This window comes from Lissotriton helveticus, chromosome 11, assembly GCF_964261635.1.
Source record: "Lissotriton helveticus chromosome 11, aLisHel1.1, whole genome shotgun sequence".
NCBI lineage: Eukaryota > Metazoa > Chordata > Amphibia > Caudata > Salamandridae > Lissotriton > Lissotriton helveticus.
The window spans coordinates 400,433,706-400,460,829 of NC_136072.1; the positions used below are offsets into that span (position 1 = coordinate 400,433,706).

Genomic DNA, 27,124 nt, shown 5'->3' on the forward strand with positions numbered 1-27,124 from the left:
AAAAACATTAATAAACATGACAGGGATTATATTGTCACAAGGGGAGACCCAACTACTAACTCTGGGACTATCCTTTTATCAGGAATCAACCTTTGAATATGTGTAGTCAAGGATGGATGTATATTCAGCGAGTATATGTATTCGCTATGTATATATAGCGAGTGAAGTGAACCCGGAGTCTAACAGGAGCGGTAGGGGCGACAGAAGACCGAAGCCTGCCCCCATCGGCACTAGTGGATACCTGGTAATCGGTTGAGCCGCTTTTCAGGATAATACAGGCTTGGAGCCCTGATCTGGGATCACGTACATGCAGCTCACATATATCTACGAAGCGGAAGGGACTGAGCCAATCATGGACTAAAACAGTGCTTCTGTAAAACTCTGCTGGCAAAATCAACAGGCACAAAGAAACTTAAGGTATCTATTTCTCCCACCCGCCTGCTCACTTTTTAAAAACTAACTCCTTTGTTCAAAATGGCTGGGGCCATAAAACTGTAGCAATAAATCCCCCCCGTACCTCTGTTGTCCACGAGGCTCCTCGGCTTAACTCCCCCACACAGAGATAAGAATTCCTCACAGCTAGCCTAGAGCATTGCTTGCTTAATAAGAAAGTGTAATCCCTTCCCCTGTGCTCAAACTAATAGCAGCAGACAGAGGACTAATATCTCTATCTCCCCTGCCTGCATGATTGTGAAGGGAAACTGCTCTCCCCTGCTATCTAAGCAACAGCAACTAACAGAGGACTACTGTCTTGATCTCAACTATTTGGCGGCCATTTTAGGCTAGTCTCTCTCATGGGCGGACATCCTGGACTAGTCTTTTTCTTCAGTATCGGAACACTCACTAAGAATTTATCATTCTAGACTAATCTCAACTACTGAGTACTTTGCTCAGTTAGGTATCTACACCTTCTTGTGAAAGAATGCCTGCCTATTTTTGTAGTATTATACTCCTAACTATATTTTGAACATTTGTAATGCACAGATTGCTACCTCATATATGAAAGAATGTCTGCCTATTAGTGCAGTATTACACTCCTAGCTTTATTCTGAACATTTGTAATGCACAGATTGCTGCCTCATTTCTGAAAGAATGTTTGCCTATTATTGCCGTATTATACCTATACCTGTATTTTGAACATTTGTAATGCACAGATTGCTACCTCATATACCTATTACTGCAGTATTATTCTTCTACCTGTATTTTGAACATCTGTAATGCAATGCTACCTCATTTGCCTTGGTTGCTAACTAATGTCATTTCTGATTTTTATGATTTTTGATTCATGTACACTATTGTCTGCATCTGTACTCTGTTCTTACATTCGATCAGCAGTATACTTACACATGTATTCTGCACTATTCCGCACATTTCCGCAACCTGCACTGTTCCCTCCTGTTAGGCTACCTCAGATATCGCATACTTCTTCTTTATTCTGCACTACTCTGCACACTTCTGCAACCTGCAACCATGCTCACTCTTCTCTCCTGTAACGCACCGATTGCTACCTCATATATTTCTGGTTGCTCACTAGTGTCGCTTCTACCTGTATTTTGAACTTTTGTAATGCACAGATTACTACCTCATATATTTTGGTTGCTCACTAGTGCCACTTCTACCTGTATTTTGAACATTTGTAAATGCACAGATTGCTACCTCATATTTTTTGGTTTACCAACTAATGTCACTTTTGATTCTTGAGTTTTGATTCACGTAAACTGTTGTATTTGTATCCTGTCCTTATATTCTATCAGTATTATACTTGCACTTGTATTCTGCACTACTCTGCACATTTCCGCAACCTGCTCCCATTCCTACTTTTTCGCTCCTGTTATGCACAGACTGCTACCTCATACTTAATATACCTCTAAGGTATTCTGCACTATTATGCACAGTTCTACAACCTGCATCCATTTTCACTCTTCACTCTAAAGCACCGACTACTACCCCATATATCTCTGGTTGCTCACGAGTGTCACCTCTGGCCCCTAGGGTCACTCTTGATCCATATATCTCTGGTTGATCACTAGTGTCACTTCTGCCATTTAGGGTCACTTTGATCCATGTAACTTGATATTTGCATCTGTATCCTGTCCCAGTATTATACTTCACTTTGGTACTTTGTAATGCCGTATGTATTTGCTCTACTCTGTAATACCGTATGTATTTGCTCTACTGCACACTCGTATATCTTGGTTATGCTGATTGATCACTAGTGCCACTTTTGTTCTCTATAACTTATTGTATGTATATGCTTCTCTGCACACTCTTACATTTGGGATATGCTGATTGATCACTAGTACTACTCTTGCACCGTCTAACCTATTGTATGTATTTGTTTTTCCTGCACATGTGTAACACTATAGTGCATTCTCCCATTCCCAACTAAACCATCATCGCAACATGGATCCTATCGGCAATCACACATATAAAATCAACTACCCACCGTCACTCACCAAAAAAGCCGCTAAACGCTTTAAACACAACTTCCTTAGGTCACACCCTGAAACCCCCCTTGCTGACACCTACTTCTCACCGGACAATGGATCCCTGAACACTGATATCATATTCCACACCACACGCAGAGCTCAATGGAGAAAAGCGTTCCTCACCCTACTCACCGTCTCCTCCACCAGGAAATCCGCTTACAGCCTAACTCTCTCCATCACACCATCCCAATTCTTTCCAGGCAGAGCCACCATCACCATTTACAATAACGGGATTGTCCTATCTCAATCCACAGACAGGAACCTGGAACTGCTAGACAACTTGTTCCCCACCTTCAAAGAGCACCTCTCCCATTCGCGGACCAACACTCATATCCCCTCCAGTCACACCAACCATGACCTCACAACTACATACTCCTCAACCAGGGACACACCTACCACCCCTGATCGCTCATCTCCCACCCACAACCCCTCTATCCCAGTTCAGCACCAGGCAGTTGTAACACACGCCTCAAACACAGACACAGATCGCTCCCCCTCATACACCACACACACCCCCACCCCTTCTACCAACCCCCAGACCTCCACACATACCAGCAGCACTCCTCTCACACCTACAGCGGGCATCAACACTCCGCTCACCCCTGACAGCACAGCTCCCCCCCCCAACACACCTAACCTAGTCCAGCACCAGAACAACACGCACTTCTACAAATCCCCCCCTTCATCCCCCCCATTCTCAGTCCCCATTACCCCCTAACCAACCACGCAGAACACACCTCCTCTCTTAATCTAACTCCCCCTCCCCACAACATGACCACCACCAATCCCATTTCCCCTCCTACTCTCAGCCCCCATTACCCTTCCGGCACCCCCACCACGACTATCAGTCTCCAGCCTACACCCTGACCCCCCCGCCTACCATCAATGCCCTCTCTCATACCACCAACCTCCACCCCTCCTCATCCACACCCCTCCCGCCCAAAACCTCCCTCCTCCCTAACACCTTCCCGTACACCAACACAACGCATACCTCCTCGAACACCAGCCCACGCTCCCACCTGCACACGAACTCCCTGGTCAGTCATTCACCTCTGACTGCCGCCCCCACCTCCACCACCTACCCCACAATGGACATCATCATGGCCACCCTCTCTCAGATCAAAGAAGACATACACAACATCAAGGAACTACTCGCCACACACCCCATACACCCCTCACCCACCTCCCCTCCCAACTTGTCCCCTACCCCTCCGGCTGACTCCCTCACTCAACACGCCCCAAACCGGGCGTCAATCCCTGCTCATAGGCGCAGTAACTGCCCTCGTCCCCCTCGTCGCCCCTGCAACACCTCACACATCTACACCTCCCCGCCCAACGGGTCCCCCACCCTTCCGACTAACTCTCTCACTCAACTCTCCCCCAACCTGACCTCACTCCCAGCTAGCAATCGCAACAACCGCCCTCGTCGCACCCACAACTCTACTTCTGACCTCGACACACTCCCCCTTCTCCGCTCCTATGACCCAGCCCCCCAAAATCACACAACCACCCCACACCTCAACATTCCCACGATACACTCAAATCCCCTTAGACCCCCCACACTAAACAGCAGATTCTCCATCCCCAATAACCTTAGAAAAGTCCCTCTCTCTCTAGAACAGTCTACCACCCTCAACACACCCCGTCTCAAATGCACTCTCCTCAACTGCAGATCGGCCTCGAAACATTCTACCGCCATTGCCCATCTCCTCTTATCACTGGACCTTGACCTCATCATCCTGACTGAAACCTGGCTAACTGAATCTTCGACACCTATAATGGACATTCTGGTTCCTCCCAACTACCACATTATCAGGCTAGACAGAGCAGGCAAAGTAGGTGGTGGAATTTCATGCATCTACAGGAATAACCTCTCTGTTCAGAAAGTCAATTCCACCTCCCTATCATCCCCAACATCCTGGGAATACATCTGCCTCGACATTATTAGTGAGGGCAAACCGATATGCTCTCTTCACAGCATCTACCACCCACCCAGGGACAACTTCACCTTTTCCCAACAAATCATGGATATGATCTCAACCAATTCCGGACGGCAGCTCACCCAAATATACCTTGGTGACTTCAACCTCCACTGGAACGATAGCAATGACGCGGTGGTAAATAGTCTTAAAAACTTCCTCGATGCCCTCAACCTCACCCAAATATGCAACAGCCCGACTCACGAGAAAGGTTCTATCCTCGACCTGATCATCTCCAAAGAGGAGTCTATCCAACTCGAGTCCATCCAACCCTGTGACTGGTCAGATCATCATATTGTCACATTTTTTATCAATGAAAAAGTTAAAGTCAACCCGATTCAATTTTCAAAGCCCAAAGTCTGGAAAAGAGACATGAAAAAACTCAACCCATGCTCTTTGCCCCCTAACAGGTGCAATCTCCTACGGCCACCGACAGGCGATACGGACGTTCAAACACTGACTGACCACTATCTCAACGCTATGACCTCTATAATTAATGAGGCGGCACCTATGCAGCTAAAAAGAGTCTCTACTAAAATCTCCAATCCATGGTACGACGGGAGACTCAATGAAGATAGACGAGACATGCGAATGGCAGAGCGTACCTGGAGATCAGCTCCCTCGGCAACGCACCTAAAAGATCTGAAGAAAAAGAGAAACGCCTACTTCAGGAAAATAAAACGCTCAAAATCAGACTTCTTCAGCCTCCAGCTCGACCAAGCAAAAAACCGCCCGAGAAAACTGTTTGAGCTAATCAGATCACAATCCAAGGATCAATCCCAACCACTCAACACTGGGCGTGAGGCACCCTCCTGTGAAGACTTCGCTGCTTTCTTTACCCAAAAAACTGACAACATAAAGAGCGATCTCCTCATTGACGCAAGCCTCTACTCCAAACCCCAGTCCCTAGCAGCCACTGAACCAAAAAACAATGCCACATGGTCAACCTTTGGCACATACTCAGAAGAAGAAATTGGCAAACTGCTCAGCACCCTGAAACCATCCAATCATCTCACGGACCCCCTTCCTGCTACCGCAGTAAAAGACTTTACCCCTTGGCTTATCCCTCTCTGGACTAAAATTATCAACAGTTCTCTCCAACAAGGAAGCATACCTGACTCCCTCAAAGTTGGTCAGGTCACACCTCTACTAAAGAAACCTACAGCCGACCCCTCTGATCTCAACAATTACCGTCCCATTACCAATATTCCCACTCTCGCCAAACTGCTGGAAAAATGCGCACAACTACAATTGACTAAACACATTGAACAATTTGATCTCCTCAACCCTCACCAGTCAGGCTTCCGAGCAGGACACAGTACAGAAACTGCTATGACTCACATAATTGACGACGCACTTCAAATGCTAGACCAAAACGACACCTGCCTTCTCATCCTCCTTGATCTCTCTTCAGCATTCGACACCGTTAAACATGAGAACTTACTAGAGCTTCTAAACACAAGAATGGGTTTATCTGGAACTGTTCTCAAGTGGTTCACCTCCTTTCTTCACAACAGGTCGCAGAAATTCAAAAGCAACAACCTGATGTCCTCGCCAATACCCGTAACGCTAGGTGTCCCCCAAGGATCCTCTCTATCCCCAACTCTGTTCAACCTAGTCATGGAACCCCTCACCACCTTGCTACAAGCATCCAATGTACACTTTCACATGTACGCAGATGACACCCAACTTTATCTCAAATTACAGTCCCCCAAAGACATCTTGCTCCTGAACTCAACGATCAGATGCACCCAATCCTGGCTTGCCGACAATCATCTCAAACTCAATGCCCTGAAAACAGAGTTCCTTCTGATCTCACCTCCAGCGAAGGTCTCCACCACTCAAATTTGGCTTAAACACCTAACCGCACTCAATGTCCAACCCAACATCGTGGACTCAGCAAAATCTCTAGGCATAACACTCGACACCAATCTGAACATGCAGCAACATATCAGCAAGGCAACAAAGGGAGCAAACTTCCAGATCAATACTCTGAGGAAACTTAAACCCTACCTCCCAGCCAAAGACTTCCAAACCGCAGTACAAGCACTAGTCATCCGTCGAATTGAATACGGCAGCATCTCCCTCTGTGGACTCCCCCTAACTACAACCGCACCCCTAAGAGCTTCGCTAAACGCTGCAGCGAGACTCATCACTGGGTCAAAAAAACACTCCCATATTACCCCTGACTTGAAATCCCTGAACTGGCTGCCTTTTGAAGCTAGAATACATCTGAAAAAATCGCCTGCATGACACACAAGGCGTTACATCTAAACTCACCCGGATACCTCGCTCAGAAACTGACAATCTCTGGAGGAGCTAGAAACACTAGAGGCACAAACAATCTTCTGTTGAAACCTCGAAGATTCCGGAAGGAAAAAACATATAAGCGCTCCTTCTCAGGAATGGCGCCTAGAATCTGGAACTCTCTCCCGCCCGAGACCAGGCTTATCTCTTCCACCACACTCTTTAAAAATGAAGTAAAAGCTATCCTCATGGGTAAATATACCTGAACTACTATCTCGAACACTGTTAGTACTCTGCACCGATCTATACTACATGTTTGACCCATTTCTTTATTTGTATTAACTGTCTTATTACTCACATGTTTGGCTTTGTAGCCACCTATTTGTACTATTTTGTACACATGTTTGGCTTTGTAGCCACCTATTTGTACTATTTGACCTATTGATTTATCTGTTTGACTATGCTCCCTCATGTACTTCTCTTTGTAAAGCGCTCTGATATCTGCAAGGATCTTGTCCGCGCTATATAAAACTTTCAAAATAAATAAATTAATTATTTTATTTATTTATTTTATTTATTTAGAGAGTTTTATATAGCGCGAACGTGACCCTTGGGTATCAGAGCGCTTCACAGATACATATACATGGTATTGGGGTATACTTTGCATAAACATTGCCATACCGTGAGTGAGGAAGGTAGTATAAGCTATAGAGTAATATTTCCCTTGATAAGAGGTAGGTAGGTATAATCTAAGGTATAGGGCTATATAGAACATAAGTACATATATATATATTTCGTACATCATTACCATATAGTGCATGGGTTAGGAAGTACAGAGATATGTAGTGAGCATTTCCCTTGATAAGAGGTAGGTTAGGTATAAGTCTAAAGTATAAGTTATATATTAAACATTTCCCGCTGCTAAGAGGTAGGTTAAGTGTAAGTATATAAGGAACCTATCCTAGCATATGTACTCTGGATTCGTAAGAATAGAAAAGTGATTGACATCAGTGTTACATCTTTCTCTATATTTTCAGATTGCGTCAGCCCGGTTATTCTACTAATCTATTATTTCTGTAAGTTGTACTACAGTTCAAATGAATTGCATTGTCTTTTATCTGTGTATTCTTCAATCCGTTTCTGGGTAAATAAAGTATCTCCAGCTTGTCCTGACTAGTATATACTTTCTCTTTCTTCCATTCAATGTTCAGATTTGACACATTTACGTGGTGGCGGAGTGGTCCTTTCTTGGCTATGTAAAGAACTTACTCATTAGGAAGATCTTTGTTTCCCTTTTGAATGTTGTTGTGTTTGTAATTTTTCTGATATTTGGAGGGAGTGAGTTCCAAATTCTAGGAGCTGCCCCTGAGAAAGCTCTGTCGTATGTTTTCTTTTTCCGGAAGATGGGTGGTTTCAGCATCAGCAGATTGGCGCTCCTTACTGGTCTGCTTCCTCCAGACAGCTCAATCTTCTGGGCCAGGTATCTTGGTGTTCTGTAGTGAACAGCTTTGTGGGTAACACATGCCATTTTGAATTGGATTCTGGCTTCGTATGGGAGCCAATGTAATGCTTTTAGATGAGGGGAGATATGGTCGAATTTCCTTGAGCCGGTAATGAGCCTTACTGCTGCATTGAGGCATGCCTTCAGTGGTGCCGTGGAAATTTTTGGTAGGCCAGCTAAGGTTGTACATCCGTATTCAATCCTTGAGATTACTAATGATTGTATTGCCAGTTTGAGATCTGCTGGTGAAATGAATGGTTTCACTTTCCTTAAGTAGTTCAGGTGAAAGTGGGCATTTTTTGCCATTGAGTTGATGTGGGCTTTCATGTCTAGGTTTTTATCTAATGTGATTCCTAGTGATTTCACTGAGTCCACTAGCGTAGGGGTGCAATTCAACGCTGTGATCAATCTGGTCCATTCTTCTGCGTCTGAGTGGTTCTTTGGTGGTGAAATTAGTAGGAATTCAGTTTTTTGTGCATTGAGTTTCAGGTGATTACTTGTTAGCCATCTCAATGTCATTTTTAAGGTCTCATTCAATAACTTGATGTCCTCCAGGGATTCGATCTTGATGTAAATTTGCGTGTCGTCCGCGTACATGTGGTAGGATATGTTTGCGTCTCGGAGGATTTCTGTCAGTGGTTCGACGTACAGGTTAAAAAGTGAAGGAGATAGTGTCGATCCTTGAGGGACTCCGATTGAATTCGGACATGATGTGGATAGTGTCTGGTTGACCCAAAATCTTTGTGATCTGTCCTGAAGGAAGGATTCAAACCATTTCAGCACATTTCCTGTCATTCCCATCCTGTAGTGGAGTCTGTCTAGTAGTTTTCCATGATTTACAGTGTCGAATGCAGATGACAGGGACAGGAGAACTAGTAGACATGTCCTATTGCGGTCAAGGGCCTGTACTGCGTCATCGACGATATGTAGGATAGCTGTTTCAGTGCTGTGACCTGTTCTGAATCCCGACTGGCAGTCATCTAGCAGCATGTAATTAGTGATGTGTTGGCTCAGTTGGTTTTGTACACATTTCTCGATTAGCTTGGCCAGTAATGGAATATTGGTAACTGGGCGGAAGTTATTAGGGTCTGCTGGGTCAGCCGTTGGTTTCTTGATGATCGGGGCCACTTGGCCTGTTTTTAAGCATTCTGGAAGGATCCCTTGTGATAGGGAGGCGTTTATTATTTTTGTCCATATCGGGATGATGATGTGGTTGATTTTTTGTAGACATTTGGTGGGGAGTGGATCATTGTAGTGGTTATTTGGTTTGATATCCGCTAGTGTCTTGGCAATGGTATTCTGATCATATAGCTCGAAGGTATCCCAGTGCGCTTTGTTTTTTGTTTCCTCTTGGTCAACTGTCGGTGTGGCAGTGCTCAGTCTGTATGGTTGGTTGTGCAGGTGGTCCGCTGCCGTCTTGAGTTCTATCTCCAACTTGTTGGCCTTTTCGGTAAAAAAATGTGAGAATTCTTCACAGCTTAACTGGGTTTTAGTGATTTCTTGGGCCGATTTTGCTAGTTTGTTGGATTGTTGCTTTAAGATTTCGAATAGTTTCCGTGGTCTGTTTTTGGCGTTGTCCAATTCTGATCTAATATATTCTTTTTTGGTTCTGAGGATCTTTTTGTTGTATTCGTTTCTGATTTTTCTGAGGGATTTCAGTTCTGGTGTTGCAGGGTGTTCTCTCCATTTTCTTTCTGCCATTCTTAGTTTCCTTCTATCATCGTTCAATGAGCCATTAAACCAAGGGTTCTTGTCTTTTTCCGAGACTCTTTTCAATTTTAGAGGCATAGTGGTGTTAACTATGTTTGTTACTGTTGTAGTGTAATGATCCGTTAGATCATTCACATTCTGTAGGCTGCTAGGTGGTTTCAGATCTTTCTCACAGTTTTCTACCAATCGTTCAATATTCCGGTCTTTAGTGTCCCGTGTCCACTTTTTGAGTTTGATGGGCTGTGATATCTTATTCCTTCCTAATGTTGGAATTAGGAAGATTATGGCGTGATGATCCGACCAGTCGCACGGCATAACTGAGTGAACCACTATGTTCTTGTTTCTTGATAGTATCCAGTCTAGTGTTGCTCCTTTTGAACGTGTTGGCTGTGTGCAAGCTTGGACTAGATTTAGCTCAGTCAGGAAGGTTTTAAGAGTGTTAATCTGTTTGTCCTTCTTGTCTTCCCAGTGTAAGTTAAAATCACCTAGGAATATGTTGTTAGAATGAGTGTTAGAGTTATCCGTGATAATCTCCATTAGTTGGTCTATGAAGGTTTCATTGTTTCCTGGAGGATGGTACAGGGTATGTAGTGTGCATCTTTGATTGTCTATTGATTTAATATTAAGACCTAGATATTCACAGGATTCCGGGGGGTCTGATTGTATTTGTTTAATTTCTATGACTGATCGGTAGATGCAGGCTATCCCACCCCCTATCTTCTTCGGTCTATCTAGTCTCATTATGTTGTATTGCGGGGGCACTAACAGATCCATGCAGGGAGAGGATGATTCCAAGAGCCATGTTTCTGTTAAGATTGCTAGGTCAATTTCCTGGTTAATGATAAGTGCAGCGATGTCTGACGCGTGTTTTACTGCTGATCGACAGTTGAGCAGTAGGCATTTTAGAGGCTTTTTTGTATTGTTCGGGTCTTTTGCAAGCCCATTGGAGGGTAGCTGGATTTGTTGTAAGTTGTTAAAGTTTGGTTTCCTTGTCTTATGTTTGGAAGTTCTGTTAGTGTCAATCGGAACTGTTTCAATTTTTTCCCCTCCCCCGTATTTAGTCGGCTCGTATGTCTGTAGTAATGACAGGGTTTTTTCTTCTGTCAAGTAACTAAGGTTTCTGTCTAGTCGATTGTATCGATCTGCTGATGGCATGTCCCTCTCGTTCCTTGTTTCTAGCGATTTCCGCACTAATTCTTGGATGTGCTCAACTTTGGATTGTGTTCCCGCAGTGATTTCCAGGATTTTTACCATTGTTTTCAGAGTATTTTGGATGTCCTGTGCTATATTGTCAATTTGTGTCTGTATTCCTTTGAAGTCTTTATGGGGCTGCTGAGATGTATTAGCAGCGTTCGTCCTCTCAGTTTGGTCTTCATCGTTTGAGTTGATCTGTTTAAGTTCCCTACCTGTTTGTTGTAACGCATTGTTCCCCGATGTTGTACATAATTCTCTTCTCTCTATATCCCCTTCAGCCAGTTTGTCTCCACTTCTCGCTATGATCCCTTGAGTCGTTTCATGTTGTGGCAGTGATGTTTCTTCGTTCTGTGCGTGTGCTGGCTCGCTATTGGCCAGTGGTATTGGTGTTACTGTTCTTACTGTGTCCTTTCCGTCCCAACTGTTTCCTGTCTCCGTTGTGTCTCTTAATGGCGTTGGGTGTTGAGAATGTTGTGGCTCTCTGGGTAGCATGATGTCTGTGTCATCAGGTGGCGTTCGGTGATGTGGGTCTTGCGATTGTCTAGGCAATGTGTTGCTTGTGATGTTATGGTGGATGGAGTCTAGGCTATCTGCTTGTGTTGTCCGAGGATGTTGTTGTTGTTGATCCCTAGGTTTCTCTACCCATTCTTTTAAGGTCGGGAATATATTGTCGAATTTCTCTAAATCATCATTGGCTGCTTGTATGAGCACTATTCCGTTCTTGTATAACGTTATGCAGAGGTTTGCTCTAAGTCTTGGTGATAGTGTGGTCAGTAGTTTTGTGCCATGAGGTATATTGTTAATAGTTCTTATGTTGAGCTTCTCTGTGATGATATTGCGCCATTTAGCCGTTCTTCTAGTGAAAAATATCAGGTCGTTGACGATTATGCCTTTGTTTATACTAAATGAGGGGTCAGAGACCAAAATGTCTGGGTTTTTCCTCATTAGATTGTGTTTAAACTTTTTGGCCGCTGTTTTGGATAAGTACGATGGATATTTTATGACCTGTGCGTTTTTGCCCGTCGCTTCTAGGTTGTTATCAACTATTTTGCTAAATATTGTCAGGTGTTGTGTATTGCAGTATCTTCCAGCGGTGTTGACTCTTTGAGATGTAATCAGCTCTCCTCTGCTGTTTAAATAATAATAATATGTTCTACTAGAGTTGCTGTGATGTTTAAGCCTTTTGGGTGATGTAGCCTTTATTTGATGTTTTGTCCACTTTGTGGTCTAGCCACCATTTTGGGGTCAGTCGGGCCGGGGTCCTGTTCTTCCCCTTCAGCTGTGCTTGCTAGCAGTTATTTTCTGTCAATGTTGTCTGCAGCGGCAGCCATTTTTGTGTCAGGCAGGGCTTATCTTGCATCCTATTGAGCCTCCATTGTTTGTAGCTTCGTTTCGTTCATAATATAGGGGGGGCAAATCTCAGTATCTGCCAAACTGATAGTCTAATCGTAAATAGCCTCCTTCACTCTGCAGATTGCTGCGAAAGCGAACTTTTTGTCCGCGATGGCCGCATATATATATATATCTATATATATATATATATATCTTCATTAGGAAACTGAGGCTTATGAAACTCTTTGAAGAAAGAAAAAAGGGTGTTACTCTGAAAGGAAAGCCACCTAGTAACCCTGAAGTTGGAAGCAATTTGCTGGTTGAAGACGTGGACATCTTTCAACAGCTATTAGATCTGGAAAGAGGAGAAAGGGGGAAGCATATGATTCCCTTGAGTAATTGATGGAAGGGGATTTGTTGATAGGGGGACACTTGCATTTTAGAGCTAAATCCTCTTTTATTCCTCCTATTTTGCATGATAATATTAGAATATGTTCTGAGCCTTTGATAAAAGATCTAAAACAAATGTACAAGAGAAATAGACTGATCAAGATGAACATTAAAAACACAGAGAGATAAAAACTTTTTACCTAGGTTATCCAATAATGCTGGCTGTGTAAAGTAGACAAAGGTGGAAATGTCATTCTTTGGCCTACGAAATGGTATATAATGATAATGCTATTGACTCATAAAATAGTTTGAAATTATGTGATCCATCGCAAATATTTTAATTCACTGAGTTGCCATTTTCTTCTTTATCACATATGAGAGCACCTTCAAATATGCAAAATCAGCATATCTGCTCTACAAAAAATACTTTTGTTTGATTTAATAAACTAAACCTTCGCTCTATATACAATAAAAATCTAGCCATATATAGCATACACATGACTGCTGACTTACCTCATAGTTCATTAACCACATTGTCATCAGGGCTGGGGCAGGAATGTTTCTCAAATCATGTTTGATAACTATCACTTTTAATAAATATATACCCGAAGTATGAAATAGGAGCACACTTTTTTGCAATTAGCAGAAATTCAATTGAAATAGCTACAGCATTTCCCACTGACATGTGGTTTTATTGATAAAACTATACAGTGTACAATGTTTGGAAATCGAATTTCTGCAAATATTTGTCATTTACACATCACCAAGTAAAGTGTTCTGATTTGTTTTGCTGCTACTTAATGCTTTGTTTGCATCAAACTTCTGAATTACAAAAAAAAATGATTTCAAAACTTTGATATATTTTGACATACTTGTATTATTCCTTTACAAGCTGTTTAAATGCTGTGCGTTAGAAAAACAAACTGACATCTTTTAGCCTTTTGTTTCATGACTGTCAGACAGCTAACTTGACAAAAAGCTCCAGGGTGAGAAACAATTAGTAAAAAGAAAAACTGACATTTGACCTCTGCCCTTGTACAGACAGCAAATGTATCAAGATTAAAATAAGACTTAAAGGCCTCTTTATTATTCATTCACTTTCTGAGTAAACAGAAAACACCTGTTCCTTCCAGCTTGCATTTATTTGCCAGAACAGATGGACATGGTGGTGCTAAAAGTAGCTTGACCTGATAAAATCTGACTGGCACCATGGCATCAGCACAGGCTTTTATTGCGGCAATCAATAACAACAATTTTCATCTTGCATTTACTAGTAAGATCAGTGAAACTTGCAATGAATATTTTGATATGTCCTTGACTATTGAGAATGGTAAAATGCAGACGAATATATTTAGGAAATCCACCTCTGGAAATACCACCTTACATGCTTCTCTCTAGTTGTCACCCATTAAACCTGAAACATAGTATACCGTTTGGGGAGTACCTAAGAGCTCATAGAATATGTAATTAGAATGAGAACTTTAGCAACACCAGCAGAGAAATGCTGCACAGATTCAGAGAAATAGGGTATAGTAAGGGGGTACTTGGCACAGCACTTTCCAGGGTTACCAAACTCAAACACAAAGAGGTTTTATTTAAAGAATGCTCTGAAAATGGGCCCACAGAAAAGATGAACACCTTGAGGTTTGTAATTACATACAATACAGACCATTTCTCAGTAAGGAGCACAATACAGAAACATTAGCATTTATTTTGTAGTGACAAAGTAATTGCGGATTTGATCTCCACCAAGCCGTTTATAGCTTATAGGAAAGACAAATTCTTTAGAGACAGGATGGTGAAGAATAACACTAGAAATAGCAATGTTCAGTGGTTAAAACCAAGGAAAGACTTCTTCAGGTGCGACAATTGGAAAGCTTGCAGATATGGGAAAAACATAACCTCAGTACCCACACCCTATGGACATGAGATTACAATTTTCAGACACCTAACCTGTAAGACTAAATGTGCTATTTACTTGTTAAAATGAAGCTGTGATAAAGTACACAAAGGAAACACAATCAAACAGATTCACAAAACAGTCCTGAAGCATCTTAGGGCTATAAAAACGTGGACAACTTACCCTGTTGCGAGATATTTCTGGAAGGCACACCCGGGAGACCTTGAACAGTTGTATTATTGCGTGATTGATAATATTCAGAGAAAAAAAAACAGAGTTAGGGAACATGAGAAATATCTCCGCAGGTTGGAAGCAAAATACATTTTGAAATTAGAATTACATGAACCAAAAGGGTTAAATGTGGACAATGAATTAAATGTGTTTATTTAGCTGCTTTTCTCTCTCAAGAATTTGATGTATTCCACCCCACCCTCCCTCCCCCACAGTGAGTACATATGCCCGTCTCTGATACATTACAAGTGTGTCACTAGAAAATTGAGTCACTGAACCATAGAGGCCCTAAGAAGACAAGCCCTGTATCCCATTCATAGAAGCATACCCAGTTACCCTTCCCTTATCCCCTGAGAGGAGAAGATTATCGCTGCAGGGAAAAGGATAGGTATCTCAGATGCGGCTACAAACATTGGAAATATTTTTTTTTATAAATCTTTTTATTATTTTAAAGCAAAAATAAAAAAAATCAACAGAGATATCCTGTGCCATAGATACATACGATGTTACCAGGGTGAAGTGGTACAAAAACAGGATAGACTTGAAACAGCACAATTCTTCGAGAGGTCCACAGTAGTAAACACAAAAATAAAATTGACTGCAGTATAATCGCTAAACAGTTTAGCAGCTGATCCTCAACACCCACCCACCCACAAATCAAACAGCAGGAGAATCATGGCAACCTGACACTAGAAGTTAAGGATCAGAGTCCGGATATTACGACAACAGTACATGTATAGGAAAGACTAGGAAAAAAATGAAAAATTAGAAAATAATATGGATAACAAAAAGAAAACAATAAACCCTTCCCCCCACCCTGCACCCCTGCAAAGGGTTACCGCCTAACCCCCAGTAGCAGCGTGCCTTCTCCCCAACTAACTAGACTCTAAAAGAAGAACTCTACCAGAGTAGAGAAGTGGAGGAGGGCATATTTGCACGGGCCCCCGGTCGCCCCTCCCCCCCGCCAGAACCATGAATCCCCAAGTTGAAGTCAAGAAAGCTATCAGATACCAAACATGTCTCTGCAAGTGAAATTTCAATAACCGCCCAGCCATTCCAAGGCATAAGGTTAACAGATCCCGTGTCCATCGTTCTTAAGTAAAAAACCCCAGTCTTTCAAACTCATCCTTGCCCCTTACGATCAGACGCAGGAGTCCCCTCTGAACGAACCGCCTCTACCACCGGACAGTACGAGGAAGAGAATTCAATGCAAGACAAAATAGTAGAACGAGAGTGCTGTGAACACCGACAGGTCCAGAGACTCCCCTCCTCGTTATGAAGTCCCAACGACGATGCTTCCGCCATCTTAGCGGCCCCGATGTATGGAGGAGTGATGCTGTTCCATTCCGATAACAGCTCTCATCAAAAGTCTCTAAAATGGGAATAACACTTAGTTCTTCCAGAGGCGGCAGCGATTGTAGGCTTGGCGATCCATTGGTGGCATCAAGTTTGTTCTCATCTTCCATGACACTGGGTAGAGGCTCCGACATATCACACAGTACGGAGTCTATGTCATCCAGCAGAGTGGCCATCTTGGGTGTCTCGGTCGTTACCGTTTCATGTAGTGGAGTAGGGTCCGGTCCAATTTGTACCGCCTCAGACAAGCGTACCATCATCGTCTGAATACGCTCTTCAACGTATAAATGAATAGATTCAATGGCTGCCAACACAGTTCGTAGCGACGGGTCACTCTCGGTCCGTTCCTCTACTCAGCAATCGGCGACAGTCATGATCGCCTCCCCTTTCGAACTCGATCTCTCAGAGAGGGAACGGGCGAGTCGGGAATAGCCGACTGCGGAGGGAGACTTATCAATGGTTCCGATGAAATCCCAGGTCCACAACCGCAGGCGTAGGCTCCAACCCAGCGAACACCAGCGGGCCCTTTACCGGGTCACCGGGCAGGACCCCAGTCCGCAGCCGTGACCGTTGAGCTGTCCCCCCTCCTCCGACTTTCACCGAGGCAGCCAAACGTCATCCATAGCAATCAAGAAAGCAAAATAAATGATTCCACTCAGGTGGACCGGACCCAAGCACACCACCGCAGCCGATGTTCTTCAACTGAAACCTGGACGGGCCAGTACTCGAGACCCCGGTTTCTGGGCAGATCTAGGCCGCAAACTTCCATTCGACGTAACTTCGTCAGCCGAACAGGTAAAAAGTTCGGAATAGTTCCATTAAGCTCACGGCAGGTTCATAAACATGGAGGCCGGGCGAAAGAACAGGATAAGTGACAGGATATTCCGGCGGGAGTCAGAGACCATCTTGGTTGCTAGCTTGGCTCCTCCTCCCACACATTGGAAATATGATGTCTGAAGACCAACAGACCGGCCTGAGAACATGCAGGGAATAGTAGGGAACAAACTCGTTTTGGACTCCATCCTCCAAATCAGGATACATACTATTCATTGGTATGTTAATGGTGATTTATTATACCTTAAAATATTATCGGGTATTTGGATCAGAATAACTAAGAAAATACAGACGTTGGCAAAGGTGAATATTATTAGTTCAAAAATAATACAAAGACCAAATACTGTATCTCTTAAATTAGAACAAATCCTATCCAACAGTTTTTTTCATATCTGTTGAGATAAGTAAAACTTCCCACATACTATGTTACAACCCATGTCACAGGGTTGCTTGGTAAACGGGCATGAGAACAAATATGGCTTAGAGAGTTTGTGCTGGAGCCCAAAACAACTCATGTTATAAGAGGCATAACAAAGGTTGCATAAATATATCTGTTAGAATACAGTCTGTTAGAAAGAACATATTGAATGACAGTATACACACAACCAAATAAGATTATGCCATAAGAGGTAGTGCGCGTAACTAGTAAGGCTCTATAACTGATAACATGGAATAATTGTTTCACATTGGAATGATATATTATAGTGTGTATGGGATAATTACTGAGAATACAAGTGAAATATATCCCAGAGGGTGAAAACACACCTGAGAAGCTAGAAAAAGAGCCTAGAACAATAATGGTGAACTGTGGTAATCGTGGAAGAAAAACTAAGAGACTCTAGTAAGTTTCAGCTGCAAAATGTATTCCATCCCACTGCGCCAACTCCTCACAATAATATCCCCCTCCAACCGTCACCCACCCGAGCCTCCTAGCATCAACATTCCAACACGAGCCCTCTGATCAATGGGTAGCAGGGAAGGAAGGATGGGGAGACGGAAAGGGAGAAAGGATCAGGGTAGAAAACAGGGATAATGCATAAAGTGAAAAGCATGAAAACATAACACATCTTCCTTCAAAAAACAATGAATAAGGAAGACTTAATCCTCAAAAAATATTTTCCTTGAAGGAATTCTTGACCTAGGAGCAAATCTCACCGACTGGTAATAGTGTCCTCATCACTTACATCCAGGCTGTCAAAGACAACTGGATCATTTACAGCCAAAGGTTCCTCAGTAGTACTTTTACTCAGTTCAGAACATTTGTCATGAAACCGAGGAATCTCTTCAATCAACACACCATTATCCACATTTCTGGGAACACCCACAAAATCATGTACGGTACCCCCTTTGCATTCCCCAGACATTCTCTCACTTTCATCCAATGTGCACTTGGACAACCTCTTCATGTTCCAACATTTGCCATCTTGCGTTATAACACTTCTCGTATTAGTTTTGATCACTTTGATGGGTTTAGAGAATTGCTTAAACCCTTACTCATCCTTCTGTCCCACCTAATTCTCACGAAACCACCCTTTTCAAGGTGCAACTTTATGTGCCATGTCATATTGTCTTTTAGATTTGTACTGCATGTCACTGACCTTCTTCTTGATGACAAACATGTCGTGCTCATTCATGATCTTATGTCTTGAGAATTTAAGTTTGAACCACCAAGGACATATTAACAAAGTGGGTTGTCTACCTCTCAGAAGCAACAAAGGTAATACTCCTGTGACAGCATGACGCATAATCCTATACGACCAAAATCTTTCACAGACAGGGATCAGAAAAAGAATCTTTCCTACCAGAGCCAAGTGTATACTTTCTTCCAGACAACGATTAAATCGTTCCACTAAACCATTGCATTATGGATCAAATAAGGCAGTGCGCACATGTTCTATTTTAGGGGTACAGAGAAACTGCTTCATTTCATTCAAAACAAATTGCATACCATTGTCAGTGACCAGCTTCTCAGGATATCCTTCCAGATCAAACACCTTTATGAGAAAATAGAAAACGCAACTGGTGCTAATGCTTTTCACCAACTTTACCTCTGGCCACTTGGAATGATAAGGACAATGGCAAACATCATTCCACTAGGTAAATTCAACAATGGTCCCACAATATTTAATCACACTTTTTGCCAAGCATGTTCTGGCCAAGGAGTAGCTTTCATGGGAGGAACTAGAGTCTTGCAATTTCTGTGTGCCACCTTACACACCTCACGTTTTCTCACAAACCGATCAGCATCCATATCCATTCCAGGTCACAAGTAATGTTCCAGCAATTCATTTTTTAATGCAGTCATTCCCAAGCGCCAGTGGTGACTCAATTCAAGAAGACATTTCCGTATCTCAACAGGGGGAATACATTTGTTGTTACGAAATACAAATTTCCCATTCACAGATAATTTAGGGGCCACCTGAGCGAAGGAATGTAGGGGACCCACAAGGCTTTTAATGCTAGGCCACCCTTCAACAATATATTTTTTGACCAGACTGAGTTCTACATCCTTAGAATATTCAGTGGCCCACAGGGTATCGTCATCAACTGCTGTATTGCCTCCAGTCACATCAGTCACACGGCCACCACAACCAAATCCTCTTCTAGGTACATTTCCTCCTTTTCATCATCCCGGGGTAATCTTTAGAGAAAATCTGACGGTTTAAACGGCCGGGCACATTACTAAAATAAATACTGTATTGCTGGAGTTTGGAGGGGAACCTGGCAATGCAGGCAGTAGCAATTCTCCCACCCCCGGGAGACAGAATAGGAATAAAGGGCTTGTGGTCTGACACAATGTCAAAACGGGTACCCCAGAGAAAATGTCTAAAATGGTTGGTAGCCTATACACAAGCCAACAGGTCGCGCTCAATAACGGAATATTTTCATACTGCTTTATTTAAAGTCTTGGAAGTATACGCTACCACCCATTCCGACCCACCTGCTCTTTGCGACAACACCGCACCAAGCCCAAAGGCACTAGCATCAGCTGCTATATCACACACTTCTTTCCTTTCACGAAAGGCCGAAGTGCAGTCGCAGTCAATATTTAACATTTAATACACTCAAAAGCATTCTGCTGATCTTTGTCCCACAAATACTCACAATTCTTGCGTAATACTTTCCTAAGTGGCTCCATCACAGTGGCAAAATGTTTCACAAACCAACTATAGTATTCACACAGTCGACTAAAAGACATACATTTTTCGCTGTTGTCTGGTGCAGGAGCATGTTTGATGGCATCCAAAAGACTCTCCTTAGGTACCACACCATTGGCAGATATAGTGTGCCCCAAGTAATCCACCTGGGACTCAAATAATTTACAGTTTTCGATGCATAGTACAAGTCCATTCTCAGACAGTCTTCTGCAAAACTCTTGCAAAAGATAAAAATATTCCTTCTCTGATTTGGTGAACACCAAAATATCATCCTGAAAACATCTAACTTTACTGTCCATGTCTGTGAGCATGTGCTGCATGGCTCTCTGAAAGACTTAAGATGCTGACGCCAGTCCGAACGGCATCCTTTTAAACTGATATACCCCACAGGGTAGGATAAAGCTGGTCAAATGTCTAGATTTCTCAGCCAAATGTATTTGATGGTAAGCACTACATAAGTCTAACGTGGAAAATACTGTAGCACCATCGAACATGGACAGCAGATTGTTTATCTTAGGCAAGGGATGTCTATCCACAATGATTTTCTCATTAAGAGCCCTTAAGTCTATGCATAATCGGAGTTTACCATTGCTTTTCTTGGCCATAACTACAGGAGAAATCCACTCTGAGGTTTCAGTCTCCTCAATGACATCATCTTCCAACATTTGATCCAAGAGTACTTGCAATTCTATTCTCACACTAAATGGTACTTTTCTCACTTTTTGTTTAAGAGGCTTAGCAACATTCTTTAATTTAATTTCATGTTCGTACCCCTGCAGTTTATCCAATATTTCATTAACTACTTCCAGGAAAGAGGAATACATCTTTTCTCTATTCTGAAAATCCTGTATCACCAGTACAGGATCTGCTGCACTAGGAACAAGTTTAATGCCCAGTCATCTTTGATACCTCCATCCTAGTACATTTGCACCTTTCTTTGCCACATAAATCTTCAACTGGGCTTTCCTTCCTTTGAACGTGGTCATGACTTCAAAGTAACCTGAAAAATCAATGCGTCGACCATCAAAGGTCACAGCTATAAAATCAGGTTTCAAAAGAAATGGCTTCCTGTTTTCAAACTTATTCTCAAAATATGTATGTGAAATTACGGTAAATGGCAAACCAGAGTCAGCGGTGACTGACAGTTCCAAACCCAGCACTTGCAAATTGCACATAAGGGGACTAATGGGCTCTTCATCATCTACCTTCCGTTCTCCATGCACCATTAGAACAATGTTTTTCTCCATCACATCTTCATTGTCCAATTCCAAATTTTTCAATGCTGGGCCTTAAAACACCTGCGCACCTCGAGGCAGGGGTTGTCTTCTAATGTCCCTGCACATTTTTGAAAAATGACCTTTTCTATTACAATTGTTGCACACACTGCTTTGTGTCGGACAATTTCTGGAAGATGCAAAATGATTAGGATCACCACACCTGAAACAGTATGTCTTACTATCTTTGCACACACCTTTATGACTCTCATTTTTTACGAATTTTCCTGAGACTCCACAAACCACATGTAAAAAAGGCCATTTGAGATGTAGCAAAGTCAGGAAATACCGAATTTCGTGAAATTCGGTATTTAAGAGTCGGTATTTAACATGGATTGGAAGCAGGTGGAAACCAGGAACAGGATATATAAGAAGCTCTCAAAATGCAACAGTACACCCACAATGGCGGCCTTCTACGTAATTGCAAGGCGGCTACGGATACAGGCAGCAGGAGAGAGGGTCTGGCTAAGGGAGGAGCAGGTATATAGGCAGAGGATCACCCTCTTCCAACTCACTGAAGCAGAGATCCTGCAAAGGTACCGACTCCACCCCAGAACGATCCTGGAATTGATCAGGGACCTCCACCCATATCTGGAACACCCAACCCCAAGAGCACACGCCATCACACCCCATGTACAGGTGCTGTGCTGCCTACACCTTCTTGCCTCTGGGAGCTACCAGCACGTGCCAGTGTAGGTGGAGTGTCCCAGAGCTGCCTGTCACGCTTCTTCAGAAAATTCCTAAACGCCATGATGCAGAGGATGGAGCACTACATTGAGTTCCCTGAGACACCTGTAGAACTAGCAAGGACAAAAACCGAATTCTATCAACTTGCACAGTTCCCGCACATAATAGGCTGCATCGATGGTACGCACATCCCACTATGCCCACCTGCAGCAACTGAGCACATTTACAGAAACCGGAAGTCCACACATTCAATCAATGTGCAGGTGATCTGCAACGCTAGCAACATGATAACGGACATTGTAGCCAAATATCCTGGGAGTACCCACGACTCCTACATATTCACCAACAGTGGGATATACAGACGCCTTGTTGCTGGTGATTTTGGTGATGGATACCTACTGGGTAAGTATGTGTGAGACACCCTGACAGTTCATGCAGAAGGAGCACTCCTGAGTATGTGACTAATCTTATTATCCTTTCCCACCCAGGTGACAGTGCATATGCCCTGCGTTCATTTGTGCTCACCCCCTACCTGAACCCAGTGAAAGGCGTTATAACCTGGCACACAGAACAACACGTTGCGTGGTGGAACGTACATTTGGGCTGCTGAAAAGTAGATTTAGGTGCCTCCATAAGAGTGGAGGTGCACGGCAATACACGCCAATTATCTGTTGCAAGATTATTGCGACCTGCGCCATGCTGCACAATCTAGCCACCAAGGAGGGCACAGAGATAGAACTCACATATCATGAGGACATTGATGATGGGACAGTACAAGCAGATCACAATGCAGCAGGAGCAGCACCAGCAACAGATGGTCGACTGCGACGTGCTGAAATTACCAACAGATACTTCTAATTGAGCGATGACACACAGCCAGGTCCAGTGATTGGAACACTCACTTTAATGTACACAACTGCACCTTCCAAAAAAACATTAATCAAATTAAATGCACCTTGCACAATGTTTTGCCAAAGTTTCCTCACTTTGACCTGTCCTGTGATCAATATGTCTTTCAATGCTTGCGCTTACGCATGATGTTTTGAGAGGCACGGGGCTGGGGGTCTACATGTGCAGTGGTGCCGGTGTCTTCGGCATGGAGTCTGCTGCTCCTACGTATGTCCTGAACAGGCGTGCTGGACCCACTCCTGCTCGTAGACTCCTCAGTGTCCCCAACAACCATGTTGCCACCTGTGGCTGTCAGCTGTCAACATTGCCTCCATTGCTGAGGTCACCCTCCCCATCCCCCGGGACAAGTCACTGCAGCAGTGAAGAATGTCAGTCTGCAGATTAACAGAGCGGCGACACTGCAGGGTGGTGGAAGTTGCCAAGCGGTTAATCGACTGATTGAGCAGCCAGACCTCGCGCCTGTACCTGCGCCTCTCTTCTTGGTCACTTTGCAGCCTGTCACAGAGGGTGCCCATGCGCACCTCCATGCCCCTCACCCCCTCTGCCATGGACTCCATCCCTTTGCCCATTGCCTCCATCCCTTTGCCCATGGCCTCCATTCCCCTTGCCATGGCACCTATCCCCCTATCAATGTCCGACATCCTGGTATTCAGGCTGCGCACCTGCCGGTGCACAGCCATGATGCCTTTGGCCTGCATACGCTGGACTTTCACCATTGTGGCTTCAAGCCCAGCGAAGACACCCTGCACATCCTGCCCCTCATCCTGCTCTCGTGCCCTATGGATACGGTCACCTGCACGGCCAGATCCCAGTGAGCCAAGTTGTCCTGCGTGGCCAGCCATTGTTGGTGTAGTAGGTCTGGGAGCCACTACCACTTCCTCATCGGAGCTCTCCAGGATCCGTAAAGGTGGGGCATCCTGCCTACTTGGCCTCACGCGCACAGGGGACCCTGAGCTGGGTGTTGTGGCTCCTGCTGGTGCTGGCTGAGTCTGTGTGTCGAACAGCAGGGGCGAGAGTGGCTGAGCAGTGGTGTCGTGCTCCATTGCTGTGGGTGCCTGGGGTGTGGATGTTTCCTCAGGGACAGTGCTAGGTCCAGCAGTGTCTTTTGCCTTCTCCCACGCAGACGATGTTGTGGCACTACACTCCCCTCTCAGCGCTGCTCTGCGCGATGACTCACCTGTGAACAGACATGGACAATGATCAGCTGCCTGTTTTCCCAACACAGATTCCTAACACACATTTTCATTTGCCTAGACTGTTTGTGCATGGGGAGTGTGGCATGGCATGCAGGGTTCGGTGTTGGCAGCTTTGATGTATGTACCTATGACTACAACTACCATGATGCATTGCTGGGGACTACAGTCATGTGTGCTAGATTGTGAGTGATTCACCTACATTGGGGAAGGGGCCTGGGAATGGGTGGGGTACATGTCCATGCATCTTACCTTTCTTACTTGCAGCTCTGGCTGAGCTATCAGCATCCCCGATCCCATGTATGCTTTCAGGCTCCATGGTTGATTCCACGAGCTGCTACAGGTCGGTGAGGCTTGGGGCACGGCTCTTCCCCCCACCGGTTGCTGCTGATTCCTTCCTCTGGGTGGCTAGTTTTTTTTGGTGGTGATCCTCAGATCATACCACCTCTTCTTCATGTCGTCAATTTCTCTGTGGGTCACTCCTAGAGCATTGACCTTGCTCTGTATTGCCAGCCAGGTGGTCATCTTTACAGACTCTGCTACATGCAGAGACTGTTTCCCAAACAGCTGGCTGTAGTGCTGCACAACCTCCTCCACCAGCACCTGGAGCTCTGTGGGGCTGAATTTCACTTTTCTCTCCCTGTCCCCTCCATCCTTTTGTGCCTCCTGGGACTCCATGCTGTTTCTCTTGGTCTCACTGCAGCCTGCTCCTCTGTCTCCCTTCCAGCTCTCTCTGCAGTTCTGTTGCTCTGCACCTGCATGGGTGTAGCCACCTCCAGGTACTGGGGTGTGGTACTTGCACCTGATTGGCTGATCTCTCAGATGCCAGGATGTGGGGTGTGGTGGGTGTCCCTGATTGGTGCACAGGCTCACATGTCATGTATTCGAAATTTCAAGATCGGATTTTACCGATTCGGTATTTACCGATTCGGTGTCTCCCATTCATTCCTATGGGACTTGAAGGCCATAGGGTTGTATGGGTGTTACCGAGTCGGATATTACCGAATCGGTAGATACCGATTCGGTATTTACCGAGTTTGAATACCGATTGATACCGAATTGGTATTTTGTACCGGATTTTTACCTACATTTGGGTTTCCGGTTCATAAATACCGATTCGGTATGAGTCGGTATTTATGAACCGGTACATTTTTTTTACCTACATCGGGCCCTAAGTCTCAAAAGTGCATCCTCAAATTCATTCAATGCCTCATCCTCGCTTACATTTTCAATTTTAGGCAAAGACCTGAAAACATCCTGACCTTCTGAACCTAGTGAATGCAAAAGGATGCTTTTTTTCCTTCCAGCTCACATACTACCACTATCAATCGCCATTAAATAAATAAAAAATTCTTCCTTCCATCTCTTCCAAGGTATAGTAGGTTCACCTTTTATTTATCACCTTTTATTTATAAAAGTTTTAGTGGAGGATCCAATTGCATGTTTGCACTTAACAAGCCTCAAGTGTCAAAAACAAAACTCAAAAATAAAGGGTAACCACAAATCCTAGCCCTTGGTAAAACAAAAAAAAGTCTCATAATATCCAATAAAGGGCAATGAAATAAAAAATTCACTGAGGTAAAATATGAGTATTTGAACAGTGTAAGATGGCTGCCTCAAGAGTTGGATGCTAAGTGTGTGCATACATAAATTATGAATGCATCCCTGCGCTGTAGGGCACTCCTTTGGTTCTATATATAACACTCCCGTGAAGCCGTCCACAGAGAACCGATCACCGTTAAGATGTTTAGCTTCAATCGTCTATCAACCTCATCCTGATCACAGTCCGTTAAAGCTCCTGGATAAAGGGCAGGGTAGCCCGAAATGCATTGGAGCATGTATGAAATTTGACGGATTTTTCATTGTTTGAAAACACGACATGATGAAAATAACTTTCTGAACTTTGATCGATATGATCTAATATCAAATGAACATTTTTGGAAAACAAATTTAAAAAAGCATACCGCAATAACTTGTTTTGGAGTCTTATATATAGAACCAAAGGAGTGCCCTACAGCGCAGGGATGCATTCATAATTTATGTATGCACACACTTAGCATCTATTGTCTTACACGTGACGGACGGACACGTAACCTGCTGGAGCACCCAACCCTACCCAGTACATAAAAATCAGATAAAAAACCTCTAAACAAACCGCTGTGCACCTCGCCCACCCATTAAAATCTGCCTCAAGAGTTGGAACACAAATTTCCTTAAGATTTATTAGGCACTCAAATGGCTGCCCAAACGAAAGCGAGGATTGAAACGCCGGTACTTGATGCCTGAATGAGGAAACGGGTCAAGAGGAAAAGGTTTGGGTCCTGTATCCGTACTGGCTTGGACCACTCAAATATGCAGAACAAACAAAGGGGCAAGACAGATTTTATTTTTTCATTTTTGTTCCCACTCAGCCAATACGTACTGGAGGGTTGTCTATTTTATTTTAGTTTTTGCATTTTTAGAAAAAAACATTCATTGATTTAAAATATGTCATCAGATAGACAGTCGACAAACAGTGAAAAAATACATATAAACAAATGAAATGTGCAATAATAAACTGTACAAGTGCTCAAGAAAAATATTGTCAGTTGATACAGGCGACACCAAACAATACACAATAGTATACCTAACGATACATTCTCATTAGGAACCAGTCCTTCCTATTAGGTACAAAGACAAGCAGACCTCAGTTTACAGAGAACTGCCTGCCTGTCTCACTAAGCCAAGGATCGGAAAGCTA

The 27,124-nt window shown here is 43.7% G+C and overlaps 1 protein-coding gene across 3 annotated transcripts in view; it reads right to left on the bottom strand.

Moving 5' to 3' along the window:
• Positions 1-27,124, bottom strand: part of LOC144792671 (alpha-1,4-N-acetylglucosaminyltransferase-like) — a 660,182-nt gene that overhangs the window by 463,526 nt on the left and 169,532 nt on the right. For all 3 annotated transcript variants that reach the window (XR_013602591.1, XR_013602590.1, XM_078667818.1), the window contains exon 2: positions 14,926-14,964. Coding sequence is in view for 1 of the 3 variants with exons in the window: in XM_078667818.1 (XP_078523944.1) it covers positions 14,926-14,964 (39 nt within the window). In the remaining 2 variants the exon portion in view is untranslated. The remainder of the gene's footprint in view (positions 1-14,925; positions 14,965-27,124) is intronic.